General features: G+C 57.0%; 2 protein-coding genes across 3 annotated transcripts in view; one reads left to right on the top strand and one right to left on the bottom strand.

The window, feature by feature from the left end:
* Positions 1 to 505: 505 nt before the first annotated feature.
* Positions 506 to 6,636, bottom strand: LOC129402515 (ras-related protein Rab-19-like). Its single transcript, XM_055129404.1, has 3 exons — positions 6,436 to 6,636; positions 4,570 to 4,753; positions 506 to 780 (listed from the first exon to the last, which is right to left on the bottom strand). The coding sequence occupies exons 1-3, from the start codon at positions 6,634 to 6,636 to the stop codon at positions 506 to 508; spliced, it is 660 nt and encodes a 219-aa protein (XP_054985379.1).
* Positions 6,637 to 13,606: 6,970 nt separating this feature from the next.
* The window catches only part of SLC37A3 (solute carrier family 37 member 3), a 33,718-nt gene continuing 29,955 nt past the window's right edge, over positions 13,607 to 17,369 (top strand). The window contains exon 1 of one of the 2 annotated variants that reach the window (XM_055121211.1): positions 13,607 to 13,732. The gene's annotated coding sequence lies outside the window, so the exon portion shown is untranslated. Of the gene's footprint in view, positions 13,733 to 14,164; positions 14,373 to 17,369 lie in introns of those variants that run through there. The other variant, XM_055121217.1, reaches the window with a different exon arrangement.

Raw genomic sequence — 17,369 nt, 5'->3', positions numbered from 1 at the left:
AGGGCCGAAGGGGAAGCGCCCCTGGGGTACTCAGACCGTCTGTGGGAGAGCGCTGGCCCCAACTTCGACCCCGGGCAGCTCCTTGGTGTCTGCAGGAGAGAAAAGGCCCAGGGGACGTGCCAGAGCAAACCTGTCCTGTCCAGTCTGGCTGTGCCAGGGAAGCCAGCAGAGGGACTCGACCCTCCTTGAGGGGAAAGGCGACTGGCAAGCAGCTCCACAGAGCTTGGGCGCGGCAGAAACCAAGTACTCGGCACACACAGAAGTATTCTGCAGACACCGAGTACTCTGCAAGATACTTGGGTATGCTGCAAGATACTCGGGTACTCTGCAGACAGCAGTTCTCTGCAGACACTGGATACTCTGCAGACACTGGGGTACTCTGCAGACACCGAGGCCCTCAGCAAACATCGAAGTACTCTGCAGACCCTGGGTACTCTACAGACTGGGTAATCTGCAGACACTGAGACGCTACAGACACGGGTACTCGGCAGGTCCCAGAGCGCGCTCAGCAGGTGCACTGGCTCTGGTCGCTCTCACCCTGGGGGCTGGGGGCCAGCACGATGGTTGTGGACTGGGGGAGGCTGCTCGGGGCGCTGTCGCCACACATGGGCTGGCTGTTGCGGGAGATCAGCGCCTTGGCCATGAACTGGAAGACCTCGTTGATGTTCCTGGACTCCTTGGCCGAGGTCTCGAGCGCCGCCAAGAGGCTGTGCTTCTCCGCCATTGCGCAGGCTTCCTCGAACAGCACCTGCCGCTTCTCCCACAGGTCAGACTTGGTCCCTGGGAGGGAGGGAGGGAGAAGTTGGGAGCCGGTGAACCGCTTATTCCAGTTTGGTTTTTCTAAACAGACTTTGAGGATTGCATTTCAGATGGGGCCGTGGCACTCCGGCCTTCCAAGCACAAGGCTGGAGTTGGACCCCTGAGCCGAGCTTGGTCCAGCAGCTCCGCCCTCAGACCTGGTGCAGCAACACAGGAGCAGGTGTGTGCAAGCGTCCAGCAGGGACAGTGCCACTCCCCCAGCCCCCAGCCAGGAGCGACATCCCCTCACTACAGTACAAGGACATTCCCCCTGGCACACGAAACTCAAACACCTTCGTGGGTAGCACGAAAGGGGGCGCTGTCGAGCCCATCTTCTGACACTGCCAACTCAGGGTCGGCCAGAGGGGCGTGTTCTCGTCTCTGCTTTCATGATGAAGAAAGATTTTACTGGAACTCGGTGGGAGACGTGTGTGTTCAAGAGAGAACACGGGCTTGTCCACAGTGGGGACAGGCCAGCGACATCTGTGCTCGAGAACACGGGCGTGGAGAGCCAGCCCAGAGGTGCGTGTTTTAGTGGTACGACAGGTCTCTGCTCTGAAGACCTGGTGGTGCTCAGGGCTGACTCCTGGCTCTGTGCTCAGGGATCACTCCCGGCAGTGCTTGGGGACCGGATGTGGGTCAGCTGCATGCGACATCTGTGTCCTGGCCCTGTGCTTTGTCTGAGCCCTAGGATGTTTTTCCCAGTCGGGAATCTAGACAGTAAACTGCGCAGATGCGCATCCCCTCCGCACTGACAGTGTCTGTGACCCCATCTCAGCACTCTCGGAACAGGCCCAGTTCCCCAGAGAGCCCAGGACCGAGGGGGCTGGCCGAGGGGGGCGTCCAGCTCTGCACCCCCATCCCGCAGGGGGACTAGGATGTCTCGAGGCGGCATCCAAAGAGAAGCTCCCAGGGACGGAGGATTTCTTGCCTGTGTTGACAGTGAAAGCAGGCGGGGCCGGTTCCTCCACCTGGTTTTCATTGCTGTCCCCTGAGGGGCCTTGTAGCCCACCTCTGTCTCCCAGCTCCCCCTTCACTCCCCTCCCAGGAAGAACTTGACAACAGTTGAATGGAAACCAGGATCCATTTGCAGGAAGTTGCAAATACACAGATCCTGGGAACCACCCAGTCCCCCGTGGGCCACCTCTAGCTAAGGCACGAGATCAAAACCAGGAAATCACCCCTGACATGACCCACAGACATGACTCAGAGCCCACCAGCCACACTTGCATGCCTGTGTGTGTGTGTGTGTGTGCTGGAATGTGTATAAGCATGGGCATATATGTGAGTATGCATGTAGATGTGTGTACACATGTAGAGGTTTGTATATGTATCACTGTAGCCCCGTTGTTCGTAGACTTGCTCAAGCGGGCTCCAGTAACGTCTCAATGTGAGACTTGTTACTGTTTTTGGCATATGGAATACGCTACAGGGATGTTGCCAGGATCTGCCGTGTGGGCGGGATACTCTCCGTAGCTTGCCTGGCTCTCCGGGAGGGACAGAAGGAAAAAAAAAATATTTACATAATAAGTGCAAATAGGGGGTTGGGGGCATGTTCGACAGTGCTCAGGGCTTACTGTGACACTGTTTAGGGTCCACTCCTGGTGTGGTGCCAGGGATCAAGCCAGGGCACGAGCAAGGCAAGGCAAGGGCCTTAACCCTGCAGTACGTCTCTCACCTCTGCTCCCACTCCGTCAGGTCTGGCCCCGTGGACTGGGACAGAGCCAGTCCTCCGTCCTTCCTCCTCCTTCCCAGGCCAGTTGTGCGGCTCACCCCTTCTGCTGGCCACACTCCATCCCGCACACGGGCGTGTCTCTGGCATCCCCTGGAATCCAGCTGCACGCAGCCAGGTGTGTGGACGCGGCCATTACAGGGTGCAGCCGCTAGTGAGCCCCACCACCCAAGGAGCACTGGAGTCAGGAGTGTGGCCCAACCAAGGGGCAAGACTCCTGCAAGGCTCAGGACGCGACACCTGAGTACTGCAGCCGCGTGCAGGGGCGCCCCCTGGTGGCCATAAGGGGCTGACAGGGACGGGAAGGGGATGAACTATGACTGGGGTCAGTCAAACTGGCAAGTGCCATGTGGCTGGAGAGAATCTTCCAGAGTGCAGCAGGCAAAGGCAGGTCTGCTCCTGGGCACAGCCCCCACCCCAGCAGCAGCCTTGGTGTGCCAGACACAGCCGCAAGGAAGGCCTTGCAGCACATTCAAATCCGACTCCTTTTCGGGGTGGGGGGATAGGAAGTTTGGATGACACCTGGTGACACTCAGGGCTTAGTCCTGGTTCTGTGCTCAGGGAGCACTCCTGGTGGGGCTTAGAGAACATATGTGGTGCTGGGGATCGCACCCAGGTCAGCTGTGACATCAAGTGCCCTCCCCACTATGCTATGACTCTGCCCTCCTGAGCACGCCTGATGTGCCATGATTAAGTGCTCATTTTCTCATTAAATGTTGATTTTTGCAGGGGGGCCTCACCTGGCAGTGTTCAGGTTTGAACCCAGAGTCACAGCAGAGGGATCTCTCCTGCCCTCATTAAATCATTTTATTGTGTGTGGGGGGTGGGGTGGGATTTGGCTCTGTGCTCAGGAGTGCCCCCTGGCAGTGCTCGGGGAAGCCTCTGTGGGGTGGGCAGCTGCTAGCCCAAGGCCCTGCCCTCTGGATTCCTTCACACGAGGAGTCTGAGTGGTCCTGGGCTCTGCTCAGCGCAGGGGACGCCTCTGGCCCTCGGACCCTGCGGGGCAGCGGGGCAGGAAGAGCCGACAGAGGAAGCAGCCCCGTGGCAGAGAGCCGAGCCCCGAGGAGGAGAAGGAAGCTCTGCTCGCACAACTGAAGCGACAGGAGTGGCCGGAAAGGGCTGGCACTTTGCCAGATGACGCCGCAGCCGAGAGTGTCTGGGCTGACCCCGCTGCTGCCTCTCTGCTCCTGAACCCCTTCTTGGGGCTGGCCAGGGGTCCTTTCGTGTGTGTGTGGAGGGGGCAGTGATTGAACCCACAGGAGGCAATGCTCAGGGCGCGCCCTGCTTTGTCCCGGGGCTCCTGGGGTGTGTTGCTGGTGTTTTTGGGAACCAAGTGGTGCAGGGATGGGACCTGGTCGGCCTCAGGCAAGGCCAGGGCTTTACTTCTTCTTCTTTTTTTTTTTTTTTTGGGTCACACCCAGCAATGCTCAGGGGTTACTCCTGATTTAGCACTCAGAAATTACTCCTGGCGGTGCCTGGGGGACCATATGGGATGCTGGGAATCGAACCCAGGTTGGCTGCTTGCAAGGCAAACACCCTACCCGATGTACTATTGCTCCAGCCCACGATTTACTTCTCATACTATCTCCAGCCTACAGAGCTTTTTTTCCTTAACAAATTCACACTCCATGCCTCATGCCCCGCGGGACAGTGACTCTGATGCTACTTCCTGGGCCAGACCTGTCCTGAGGTGCTGTCTACTGCTGTGTTTCTGGGCTGGGGGCAGGATCCCTCTCAGGCCCAGGGGTCAAACTAGCGTCTGATCCATTCTCGGCCTGGACTCTACCACTGATCTCCCTTCCAGCCTCAGCCCTGCGTGTTCCTTTGCCGTGTGTGTGTGTGTGTGTGTGGGGGGGGGCACCAGGCATGCACCCCGCAGTGCTCTGGGGATCAAACTCAAGGCCTTGGCAGGGGCCAGGTTCGGACTCGCCCGGTCCAGCTGCCTCCTGGCCAAGGCACACGCGCCCCATGTCCCGGAGAGCTGAGCCCCAGCAGGGGGCTGGCGAGGTTGCCCGAAGCATCGAGACCCCCGTACTGACCCATCAGCATGATGACCAGGTTGGCGGCTCCGTACTTCTTCACCTCGTCAATCCAGTGCGGAACAGACTCGAAGGAGGAGCGCCGCGTGATGTCGTAGGCGATGATGGCCGCATGCGCGCTGCGGTAGTAGCTCTGCGTGATGGTCCGGAAGCGCTCCTGGCCCGCCGTGTCCCACACCTGCATCTGGAGGGGGCGGGAGAAGAGGAGTCCGGGGCGGCCCACCTGACGGGCACAGCTCCCTCAACTCTGAAAAACACAGTTTCCGGGGCTGGAGCTATAAGCACAGCGGGTAGGGCGTTTGCCTTGCACGCGGCCGACCCGGGTTCGATTCCCAGCATCTCATATGGTCCCCTGAGCACCGCCAGGGGTAATTCCTGAATGCAGAGCCAGGAGTAACCCCTGAGCATAGCCGGGTGTGACCCAAAAAGCAAAAACACAAAACAAACAAAATACCCCCACAGTTTCCTGGAGTTACAGAACTGCAGGGAGGGTGCTTGCCTGCTCCTCCTAGCCAATCCGGGGTTCGATTCCCGACACCCCATGGAGGCCCCAGAACCCCTCCAAGAGTGATTCCTGAGCACCACTGGGAGTGGATCAAAAAATCGAAAATAAAAGGCAGTTTCAGGGTCAGAGAGATGGTACAGCAGGAAGGCGGTGCCTTGCACGTGGCTGATACAGGTTCAACCCCCGGCAGCCCCCATGGTCCCCGAGCCCTGCCAGGGGGATTCCTGAGTGGAGCCAGGAGCCACCCCCGAGTATTGGCAGTGTGGCTCCAAAAGAAAGAAAGAAAGAAAGAAAGAAAGAAAGAAAGAGAGAGAGAGAGAGAGAAAGAAAGAAAGAAAGAAAGAAAGAAAGAAAGAAAGAAAGAAAGAAAGAAAGAAAGAAAGAAAGAAAGAGAGAGAAAGAAGGCAGCTCTCTGGGCCTCCTTTCTAGAATATCGGCTCAGGGATCTGGTTTTTTTATTTTCTTGTTCCTCCCTGGACACTAGGAGGTATGCCCAGGCTTCGGGGTCTCCAACGGAAGAACCCTGGGTTTTAATCTTTTTATTTTGGGGCCACACCCAGTGAATTTAGGGATTGTCCTAGCTGGGTGCTCGAAGTTGCTCCCAGATGTGCTCAGAGAAGTGGCTGGGGCAGTAGTACAGGGGGTAGGCCGTTTGCCTTGCAGGCGGCCGGCCTGGGTTTGATTCCCAGCATCCTGTATGGTCTCCTGAGCACCGCCAGGGGTGGCTGATTCCTGAGTGCAGAGCCAGGAGTCACCCCTGTGCATTGCTAGGTGTGATCCAAGAAGCAAAAGAAAAAAAACAAACCAGATGTGCTCAGAGAAGCGGGTAACGCTATCCCTCTGGCTCTAAGATTGTGTTATTTTGTTCACACACTCAGCTCTGCTCCTGGTTTACTCCTGGCTCTGTGCTCAAGAGCTTATTCCTGACAGTGCTGAGATTTGGACTCGTTTGATCCCTGACGGTGCATGCAGACCCTGGACCCTGCCAGGAGGGATCCCCAAGCATTGCCTGGCATGACCAAAACCAAAACCAAACAAGCGAAAGGAGAACAAAGAAGACAAAACGGTCACTTGCCAAGTCCCATGTGTGCGACTAGTTCTGTGCACTTTGTTCACGGTATCTGCGTGTGCAGGAATTTGACCTTCCGGTAGCCATAGAGAAGTGGACACACCTGCCCTTTACATGGTGACATGGAGGGATGGTTTCTTTCATGCTTTGCCCCATCCCGAGGCTTTGATTTTAAACACCCTCAGGACTTGGGGGTGGGGGGAGACACTGTAAGAGGTTCCTGTTCTCTCTTTACCCCACTCCTTCCTGACTCTCGTATCTCCTTGAGGAAACCCCAGCCCAGCCCCCCAACCTTCACTTTCTTGCCGTCGATGTCCAGGGAGCGCACGGTGAAGTCCACGCCGATGGTGTTCTGCTGTGCCTCGCTGTAGACCCCGGAGGTGAAGTGCTGCACCACACACGTCTTGCCCACGTTGGAGTCCCCGATGAGAATGACCTTGAACAGGAAGTCGAAGTTCTCGTCCACGGCCCTGCCGAGCCCGGGGAACTGCATGGCTCTGCTCGCTGGCTCTGAGTTCAGGAGAAAAGGAGAGACCCGCTGAGTCACCAGGAGAAGCCCCTGTGACCGTCAGCACGCCTGCCCTCGGGGGACCCACTTGCGTGTTGAGTGGGAGCCAGACTCAAAGCTTTCCCCGCCGTCCTCTGCGTGGCCCTGTGCACGGTCAGCACTGAGATGATGCTGGGATGGAAACCCTAGTCAGGGAGACCGCGTGTGCCCGCGAAGTGGGGTATCACAGGAGACCCCACCATTGTGCACCTGCCTTTCATCAGCGGACTCACGTCTCGCTCCCGTGCACCCCCAGAGTGGTGTGGGGAGACGGGATGCCCGGGCTCCCAGCAGCCAGTGCGGGGGCAAGATGGTCAGGTGCGGGGGCCAGAGGGAAAGTACAGTAGGGAGGGCATTTGCCTAGCACGTGGCTGATCCGGGTTCGATCCCCAGCATCTCATAGGATCCCCCCAGCACTGCCAGGGGTCATTCCTGAGGGCAGAGCCAGGAGTAACCCCTGAGCATCACAGGTTGTGACCCAAACAGCAATAAATAAACAAATAAAGGAGATATCTTAAAACATATATGTATACATATATATATATATATATATATATATATATATTGTCAGGCATGGGTCAGAGATAGTCAAAGGGCTGAGCTCAGGCTTTGCGTGCAGGAGGCCCGGGCTCCGTCCCTGGCACCACATGGTTCCCTGACACCTCTAGCAGCACTGCTGGGTAGAGTCCCGAACCGAAGAAAAGATAAAGGATGGCACAGTCCAGCGGGGAGGCTGTTTGCCTTGCAATTGGCCAACCCCAGTTCCATCCCGAGCACCGCCAGGAGTGATCCCCGAGCATGGCAAGGTATCGCCCAAAACCCAAATATGTATCTATATTGCTGGAGTCCGTTATCTAATATATATTTATATCTACACACACACACACACACACACACACACACACACACACACACACACACACACACACACACCCCACACTTTACTTACTGTACTTTTGAGGGGGAAGTCTGGGTGTCACAGCACCTGGTTGTGCTCAGGGATCACTCCTGGCTGTTATCAGGGGATATGTGTGATGCTGAGGATCAAAATGGGGTGGCTACATGCAAGGAAAGTGCTTTACCTACTAGGCTAGCTCACCGGCCCCTACACACACACACACACACACACACACACACATGCACACAACCCCTCTGCTCTGCTCTGTGAGCCCTGCAGTCACTGCCTCACTCTGGGCGCTCAGGTGTGGCTGCTGGGGTGCCCTTGGCCCCCCGGGGTCTCCACCTGCTGCCCTGAGCCTCTGTGTCCAGGAGACCGGCCAGAGCCCTTCCACATGACAGCCCAGCAGATATTCTGGGCAGGGCCCGTCCCTGCCGCCTTCTGCTGCTCCCCCGGGCAGGCGCCCTGGTTGGGTTCCTTGTTTCCCACCTCCCGCTTAGAGACTTGGGAGGGACAGAGTGAGCGGACCCCGGCCATATGGCCCACCGATGGCACCCACTTCGCCCTCCTCTGACTTTTCCAATGAAAGAAAAGCCCTTTCACTTCCGGGACCTGGTCCCGGACACCTGAGCTGAAATCTGACTCCCAGGCGTCACCCCTGGCCCCCAGGACAATCTCCAGCCGCCCCCGACACTGTCCTGCTGAGAGGAAGGCGCCCCCACCCCGGCCACAGCACCCCCCACCCCCCACCCCCCGCCGGCCACACCTGTGCGCTCACCTGCCCTCAGCCGCCAGGTGCGGCTCCCGCGCTCGGCCCGCGCCCCTTCCTCCTCCCGCCTCGCGCCGCGGCGGGAACTGCAGTCCTGCGCCCCGGGGACCGTCGCGCCCAAGAAAGAGAAAGGAAGGCCCGGGCCCCGGGCAGCCGTTGGGGACAGGCGCAGGTGAGACGCACTCGGCTTCCCGCGGGCCACGCTGTCACCCAGCCAAAGGCCAGACTCCAGCATCGGCCGGGAGCGCCCAGGCTCCTCCCCCTCGTCCCCGCGTGGGGACGGCGCCCGGGCAGGGGCCCTGCAGTGGGGTCTGGGCTTGAGAAACCGAGGGGCTCTGACGGGACAGCCAACTGGGAAGCAGAGAGCACCTGGGACAGGCGCTTGCCTGGCCTGTTGTCCACCTGCAGTGGGTGCCCGCTGCCACGTGGGGCACTGCCAGGAGTCTCAGTCAGGAGTAGCCCCTGAGCACTGTCAGGTTAGAAACAAACAAACCAACCCACAACACTCCTCCAAATAACAATAACGCGATGTCTGAGTCAGGGATGGCCCCGTGGGCTGAGGGCTGTAGGAGGCCTGGGTCTGAGCCCCTCTGGGAGTGCTCCTGAGCACTGCCCGCTGGCCCCATTCCCCCTTCCTGCCCGAGAGAAACGCTCAGGCAGACCCGGCCCACAGGATGGAGGGGCGATCACAGGGAGTCCGAGAGTCCAGTGTTGGCTCCTGATAACAGTGTCTGGAAAGAACAAGCCAGACGCTTCACCCAGCCCTACCTGGCAGCGCTTGGGGGGGAGGGGTGGAGACAAATGGCAACTGTTGCAATAGCTCTTCCTCTCTGAGCCCCTCACGGAGGGCAGGGTGGGTGAGAGAACAGTTTGGGAATGTGGGTGGAGGTGGGGAAGCGTTTTCTCCATCTCCCACCCTGTCTTTCTCTTTCTTTCTTTCTTTCTTTCTTTCTTTCTTTCTTTCTTTCTTTCTTTCTTTCTTTCTTTCTTTCTTTCTTTCTTTCTTTCTTTCTTTCTTTCTTTCTTTCTTTCTTTCTTTCTTCTTTCTTTCTTTTCTTTCTTTCTTTCTCTTTCTCTCTCTCTTTCTTTCTTTTTTCTTTCTTTCCTTCTTTCTTTTCTTTCTTGTTTTCTTTCTCTCTTGCTTTCTCTCTCCCTCTTTCCCGTCTCCCTTCCTTCTTCCCTTCTTCTCTTCCTTCCTTCCTTCCTTCCTTCCTTCCTTCCTTCCTTCCTTCCTTCCTTCCTTCCTTCCTTCCTTCCTTCCTTCTTTCCTTCCTTCCTTCCTTCCCTCCTTCCTTTCCTTCTGGTGGTTGCCCAGTGGTTACTCCTGGCTCTGTGCTCAGGTGATGGTTGGTACTTGAACTAGGGTCATCCAAATGCTTGATACTCTACTATTTCAAGAGTCCTGTATCACTCTATCACTGATATCACTGTTATCCCGCTGCTCATCTATTTGCTCCAGCGGGCACCAGTAACATCTCCATTGTGAGATTTGTTACTGTTTTTGGCATATCGGATATGCCATGGGTAGCTTGCCAGGCTCTGCCTTGCTGGTGAGTAGATAGGTTGTTTTTTGGGGGGTGGAAGGAGGGGTCACACCTGGTGATGCTCAGGGCTTACTTCCGGCTCTGCACTCAAATTGCTTGGGACAGTGCTGGGGACCATGTGGGTTGTTGGGACTGAACCCGGCGAGGCCGTGTGCCGGGCAACCCTACCCACTCTGCTATTGCTCGGCCCATACTGGTGACTTCTGGGGTTGCTTTATTAGCAGTGATTGGAATTTAGTTAGTTTTAACATGATTGTGTTTATTTTGGAGCCACATCCAGTGGTGTTCAGGGCTTACTCTTGACTGTGCTCAGGGATCACTCCTGGTAGGGCCCCGGGGACCATATATGGAGCCTGGGTTGAACCCAGGTCGGCTGTGCACAAGGCGAGCCACCCAACCTGCTGTACTATTTTCTCCAAACACAATTTTTTTCCTTTCTTTTTGGGTCACGCCCAGCGCTGCACAGGGGTTACTCCTGGCTCTGCACTCAGGATTACTCCTGGAGGTGCTCTGGGGACCTTATGGTATTCTGGGAATCAAACCCGAATTGGCTGTGTAAGGCAAACACCCTACCTGCTGTGCTATTGCTCCTGCCCCCTACAAACACAATTTTTTTTTTTAACAGTAGTGGTTTTGGATGGGGATCCCGAAATCACATATGAATAATGTCTATACATGTCTGGGGACACCTGGATTTTCTGATATCATTAAATTCCATGTAGTGAACATTGGTTACCAGTGACTGTTGGCATGCCAAACACACGAGCGAATGGAGCTGGTGTTCAGAGCTGAGTGAACTTGCCCAAGGTCACACAGGAAAATAAAAATCACAGACTGTAATGCAAACCCAGGGTCTAAATGTAATGCAAAGTCGATGGGTCTAAATAACCATACGACTGAAATTCAAACATAAAAGTTTTGTAATAGCAACTCACGGTGATTCAATTAAAAAAAAAATCAACAAGTCCCTAAACCACTTTCAGTGACTCACAATTAGTCTTCCTTTCAGAATTGGGATTTGGTATGTATTTCAAGAGCCCAAGAGCCTTCATTTTTTTTTTTTTTTAGCTTTTTGGGTCATACCCAGCGATGCACCGGGGTCACTCCTGGCTCTGCACTCAGGAATTACCCCTGGCGGTGCTCAGGGGACCATATATGATGTTGGGAATCGAACCGGGTCAGCCGCGTGTAAAGACAATATGATGTAGGCAGGTAGATAGTAGATAGGGAAAGGCCCCTGGCAATGAAACTTAGATTATCAAAGTCTCTGGGGAGGAGAATCCTGAGACTGACCCACCCTGTGGATACAGGAAACGGACCTGATAAGACCTTCAGCAGACCCTGAGGATAATAGACCCCTCCCCAGGAGGTTCCCCAAAGAAGGCCATCACCACTCCCAACCTCCCTGGTAACCTTAGCAACGAACTTTTACCTGGAAAGAAGCCCCCACGTGGGGGCAGGTTGGAGAAACCCTATAAAGGCCACCTTGAACAAAGGAAGTGCGCGCATATGCTGCCTGAGCACATGTGCTGCTTGTGCCATGTGGCCGAGCACATGTGTCGCCCGCATCTCCCCCCTTGAGATGTGTACTCTCATACTTTCGTGTCCAGTGCTAGGATGTGTGTAGAGCTCTCTCCACCCTTGGAGAAGCCTGCGTTCTCTCTTGAGCGCGTTATTCTTACTATTTTCTCTCCCACTTATCCCTTCCTCCTTCCCTCAGAAACCTCTGAATAAAATCTGTTACTTCAGGGCTTGTCTACTCCTGAAATTCTTTTCCGCGAGCGAGACAAGAACCCAGTAACCCTGGGTCCCGGGTGTTTGAGGCGGTTGGAGAGAAAGTGACCGTCTTTCTCCTCCCCGTTTCATGTAAGTCACCCGTGGGGCCCACCGACATCAAAACAACCTACCCGCTGTGCTATCGCTTTGGCCCCAAGAGCCTTCATTCTTTCGAAGGGCAGAGGGGCTGGGAAGATGGTGTGTGGGTAGGACACCTGTCTTGCATGCAGATGGTCCGGGTTCGGCCCCTGGCATCCCAGGTGGTCCCCAGAAGGAGTAATTCCTGGGTGCAGAGTGAGTAGTAACCCTGAGCTTCGCCAAAATTGGAAAGAGAAAAATTCTTGGTCTTTTGCCAAGCTGCTTATATTACTTTTTACCATTATCATGTATTACTTTTTTTTTTCTTTCTTTTTGAGTCATACCTGACGATGCTCAGGGGTTACTCCTGGCTTTGCACTAAGGAATTACTCCTGGCGGTGCTTGGGGGACCATATGTGATGTTGGGAATCGAACCCGGGTCAGCTGCATGCAAGGCAAATGCCCTACCCACTGTACTATCGATCCAGCCCCTCATGTATTGCTTGTTTTTTTTTGCTTTTTGGGTCACACCCATCGATGCACAGGGATCACTCCTGGCTCTGTACTCAGGAATTAACCCTGGTGGTACTCAGGGGACCATATGGGATGCTGGGAATCGAACCAGGGTCGGCCACGTGCAAGGCGAACGCCCTCCTTGCTGTGCTATCATGCAAGAACTGGAGGCTAAATAACCCCTCTCCAGCCTGACATCAGCAACAATGATCCCTTCAAATCCTGGGGGTTGCTTTTTGAAACACAAGTAAGGAGGGAGAAGAATGCCCTAGGCTCTAGAAGCTGGTCTTTCTCTTCCTGCTGGAAAACCTAGTTTCTGCAGGTGTGCTGGTGCATTTCAGTCTGCAAAACGAATTTTCATCCTCAAGTTATGAAAAGCTTGTTTCTTAGCTGGACAAGTCAACCCAGGTGATATCCCCACTGACCCAGATAAAGTGAGGGAAGTTGGGGGAGAACTGTGTGTGACAGGGGGTCTTGCGGATCTTTGATCTTTACACTGGAGCACTAGAGGTGGTTTGTCTTGAAGCAACTTCTCCTGGGCTTTGTCTGCTGGCCCTAGAGGGAGACATTCCTTTCTGTCTTTGTCATGTACAGGGCAGTGCCTCTAATGCATGACCAATGGGAGGTAAAGCAGGGCTGGAGCACGTGGTTTGTGGTTCACAGGCTTTGAACCCCTAGGGTCCATCCTTGGCGCTGGCTGCCAGAAGCGACCCCCAGGACTGAGCTGGGGGTAGTGATTCCCGGTCCCACGCCGGCCACTGCTGGGAGTGGCCACAGAACAAGCAACAAAGAGCAGAATAAGGGGCTGGAGCGATAGCGTTTGCCTTCCACGCCGCCCACCCGGGTTCGATTCCCAGCATCCCATATGGTCCCCCAGCACTGCCAGGAGTCATTCCTGAGTGCAGAGCCAGGAATAACCCTTGTGTATCGCCAGGTGTCACCCAAAAAGCAAAAACAAACAAACAAAAAAACAAAGGGCAGAATGAAGGATTTTGGGTTTTGTTCTTTTGGGCCACACCCGGTAAGCTCTACCTCCGGCTGAAAAGGGGCTTTTTTTTTTTTTCTTGAGAAAAGATGATCTTCAAGGCAGTTCTCCCCGGATGATTCCTCCCTCACCCCCTTTCTCCAACTAACACCCGTAGGCGGAGTCAACCCGCCCAGCCTCCAGGCTCAGGGACGTCCTGGCTCCCAGCTGCAAGGCCCCCGCGCCTCCCCCCCATCCTCTCCCTTCCCCCTCCCCGCTCCCCACTTCCTGCACCAGAGTCCGGGAGCACAGGTGCGACCGCGCCGCCGGACTACAACTCCCATCGTGCCCTGGGCGGGGCGGTCACGTGACGCCCGGAAACCCTGGCCGCGGCCCGGGGCTGAGGTGGCGGCGGGGGCGGCGAGCAGCGGCGCGCGGAGCGAGCACCTCCCGGAGAGCAGCGCGGGCCGGCGGGACGCTGCGGTTCCGGCGCCTCTCGGGTGCGCGGGCCGGGCTGGGCGGGACGGGAGCGCCGCGCCCCGTGCGGGGGTTCGGGCGGGGGGGGGGCTCCCCGGGGACCCCCTTCCCGAGCCCCGCGAGCGCGGCGTGGGGATGCGCGGTGGGTGTGGCCGCGCGGCCCCGGGGCCCCGCAGCTTGGCCAGCGGGCAGGGGGGCGCCGGCGGCCTGGGCGCGGCCCGTCTGCGAGCCGCGGCCTTGCTCAGTGCCGCGATCTTTGCAGGGCGGCAAAGCGTGCACGGGGGGCGGGGGGAGAAGGGGGCTTCGTGGAAGAACTTTATTTTGAGGGGGCGGGGTGGGGGCGTTGGATTCGGGCCAGCCCTGGCGGTGCTCGGGTCTTACCCCTGGCTCTGCTGCGCTCTGGAGTCACTCCTGGCACGGCCCTGGGGACCATAGGGGATGCCGGGGATCGAACCCGGGTCGGGCGCGTGCAAAGCGAGCACTTACTTCCCCGCAGTAACTGTCCGTCGCTCGGGTCTGGGACCAACTCTTTCTTGCCTTTTGAAACGGGCATGAGTCCGGTCAGGGTGTGGGGCATGAGTCCGGTCAGGGGTGTGGGCGAGCGGCTTTATCATCCCTGCGGTGGTCCTTGTGGAATGCGGTCTGGGCACTCTTTGGTAGAAGGTAAGGAGTAGGGGGCTGTGGGGGGCTGGAGGCGCGCTGAGATGCGATGATGCCCCAGGAACTCGGAACTCTGAAATCTTTTTGGAAAGAAGACCCCGACGGGGCAGGCGAGCGAGCGAGAGCTGAGTGGTTTTCAGTGTTTAAATCATCTTGCTGCCTTCCGACGGCAGGTTTGTGGCTGAGTCTCGGGCCAGGTTCTGTGCTAAGAACCTTCCAGGCGATCTCCTTTCAGCCTCCACGGAGGAAACTGAGGCTCCAAGAGAGGGTGGGGTGGGGAATTTCCACTTGATCTTAAACGCCATTTGTGGCTCACACGTGGCGCCAGATGCTTTTCTTTACATCTTTCGAGGTCTAGTTTCTGCCACAGGAAATTTGATCCTGAAATGCAGCTTTGGTAAAGGTCTCCTTGGCGCCTGGTTGCTCTGAATCGCCCCTGTTCATCTGTGTTCAATGAAATGTCCCAGCAGTGACCCTTCACTTGAATGTTCTTTGTCTAGCCAGGAAAGGAAAGTTCTTTGTTCAGTTAGGAAAGGGTTTCTCTTTTTTGCCCTTTTTTTTTTTGCTTCTTGGCCACACTCAGCAAAGCTCAGGGGTTACTCTGGGCTCTGCTCAAGGATCAGTTCATGCCATATGGTATTCTGGGGCTCGAACTCAGGCACATGCAAGGCAAACACGCTCTACTTGCTGCCCGATCTCTCTGGCCCCAGGAAAGGAGTTTTCTTTTTTTTTTTTTCTTTCGCTTTTTGGGTCACACCTGGCGATGCACAGGGGTTACTCCTGGCTCTGCACTCAGGAATTACTCCTGGCGGTGCTCAGGGGACCATATGGGATGCTGGGAATTGAACCCAGGTCCATTTCATGCAAAGCAAACACCCTACCGGCTGTTCTATCGCTCCAGCCCCAGGAAAGGAGTTTTAATCTTGAAAAGGAGTAATTTCCAACCTGGGTTCGACCCTGGGCACCGCATATGGTTCCCTGAGCCCTACCAGGAGTGATCCCTGAGCACAGCCGGCTCAAAGATGTTTCCCCCCACGACCACCCCATTTTTTTTTTTTTTTTAGTCAAGTTGTCTTAAGAATCTTTCCAGAACAAGTGGGATTGGAATGTGGCCTGGTGGAAGCCTGCATGAGTACCTTTCGCAGATAAGTGCTAGGTACTGTCATCTGTGGTCATGAAACTGCTTCAGTGAATGGAGGGATTTATGTGGTACAGGTAAAGGGCATTGGGTGGGACCGTGTGGGATTAAAAAGTAACCAAAGAGCTGGAGAGAGAATGGGAACCACGGGTGAAGTGCTTGGAGTGCCCCAAACCAAAGCACTTACTGGGTACTGGGGCTGCTGGTTCGAACTGCCAGTCCGGTTCCAGCCCCTTTTAACAGAGGGCAGGGATGCCCTGCAGACTGGTATGTCTGAGTGGGAGGTTTCTAATTACAGCTTCTCTTTGAGCCTCCCCTGTGCCCACAGTGCAGGCCCGGGTCTGGCTTTGAATGCCCCTTCACCTCCTCAGGGGGCTCCTTTCGAACTCAGCTTCCTGGGTCAGAGTCCAGAGTGCCCCAGCTGTGGGCCTGGCAGGGCCCGAGTCCCGGGGGATGGCTGCCTTGGGAATTCTCCATCTGTTCCTCCCCGCGCCTGCTGGGCTCGGCCGCCAGTGGGGCGCAGGGCTCAGGTGAGCACCGCTCTGGGCTTTTCCTGGGTGGGGGTCAGCCCTTCCACCTCTGGACTCTGACCTTTGGCCCCCGTTTTTGTATTTTTCGGGGCACGCCGGGACCACACCGTGCTGGAGGTTGGACTCAGGCTCCTGCGTCCTCCTGTCCTTGGACGAGTTTGTTTTTAGGGCAGAGCCCCGAAGGGGGGGGGGGGGGCGGGCTCAGGGCTTCCTTTGGCTCTGCACTCGGGGCTCACTCCTGGTAGGCTGGTATGTGTGGGGGGTGCATGTGGGGTGCCGGGGATTGAACCCGGTTGTGCGGCGTGCGAGGCAAGCGCCCTCCCATTGTACTGTCTCTCCGGCCCTGCTTTGGGCGTTGTAGCCGGCCCCGCCCACTGTTTGGATGGAGCTTGCAGTGAACGTGTGGGCAGTGCTGAAGGGCAGGAGCGGTGGGGTCGAGGTGGTCACCATGGGCAGGGCAGGGCGGGGCAGGGCAGGAGCCAACGCCACAAGCTCTGCGCAGGAGCAGGAGGAGAGCAGAAAGCTTTTCAGGCAGTGGTGGAAGGGGTTAGTGCAGGGCTGGGGGGTGCAGGTGGGCTGGGAGTCAGTCAACAGGAAATGCGCCCCCCTGGCCTTGTGAGCTGGGGGGGTGGGGAGGCAACAGGGAATGCCTGGACAGGGTCCGAGTGCAGCGGTGAGAGGAGCTGGTCAGTGGCGGGCTGGGCAGGGAGGGCCTTTGGCCTCCGGGTTCCCTTTGGAAATCAGTAATGGAAAGACAAATGAAGACCCAGCATCGCCGGGCAGTGCCCAGGCTGTGCCCCCTCTCACCCTTGGACCCCTGATACTGCCAGGGGGCCATGGGCGGGGGCCGTGGGGTGGGCACGCGGGCTCTGGAGCCCAGGCCCGGCCTGTGTCATGGCGGTGTTTCTGCCCAGTGTGGGGTGAGGGTCGCTATAGAGGGAGCCCGCAGAGGCTGGGGGGCTGTGGACTGGGGTGGCGGGATCTGGGAGTCGGTGGTCTCAGGATAGGGGATCTGGGAGGGATTGCATGTGTATCCCTGGGGAAGAACGGGCAGGAAGTGGACGCTGAGTGCAGGAGGGGGAGCACTGAGCCAGCTCTCCCGGGCAGCTGGCGGGGGCGGGGAGGTGGCACACACCGGGTAAAGGGGGCACCTGGGGGAGGCGGAGAGGGCAATGAAGGATGCGTGAAGGGGTAGCCTGGGGGCACCCCGGAGGGTCTGGGTCAGAGTTAGACGTAGGCGGTGTGGGACTAGCCGAGGGGAGAGCGGGAGAGGGAGCGCGCCCTGGGGAGGGCCAGGTGTGCGGGTTCGAGGGGTGGGGCAGAGATGGCCCT

Source organism: Sorex araneus, chromosome 1, assembly GCF_027595985.1.
Source record: "Sorex araneus isolate mSorAra2 chromosome 1, mSorAra2.pri, whole genome shotgun sequence".
Taxonomy (NCBI): Eukaryota; Metazoa; Chordata; class Mammalia; order Eulipotyphla; family Soricidae; genus Sorex; species Sorex araneus.
The sequence above is the reverse complement of the archived record's forward strand: the minus strand, read 5'-3'. Positions and strand labels throughout refer to the sequence as shown.

Bases quoted from the DNA above. Each gene is read 5' to 3' on its own strand.
- LOC129402515 (XM_055129404.1), bottom strand. From the start codon at position 6,636: ATGCAGTTCCCCGGGCTCGGCAGGGCCGTGGACGAGAACTTCGACTTC. The intron at 4,754-6,435 runs GTTGGGGGGCTG...CGCCCCCTCCAG, and splicing joins TCGACGGCAAGAAAGTGAAG to ATGCAGGTGTGGGACACGGC. The intron at 781-4,569 runs GTCAGTACGGGG...CCTCCCTCCCAG, and splicing joins CCTGGTCATCATGCTGATGG to GGACCAAGTCTGACCTGTGG.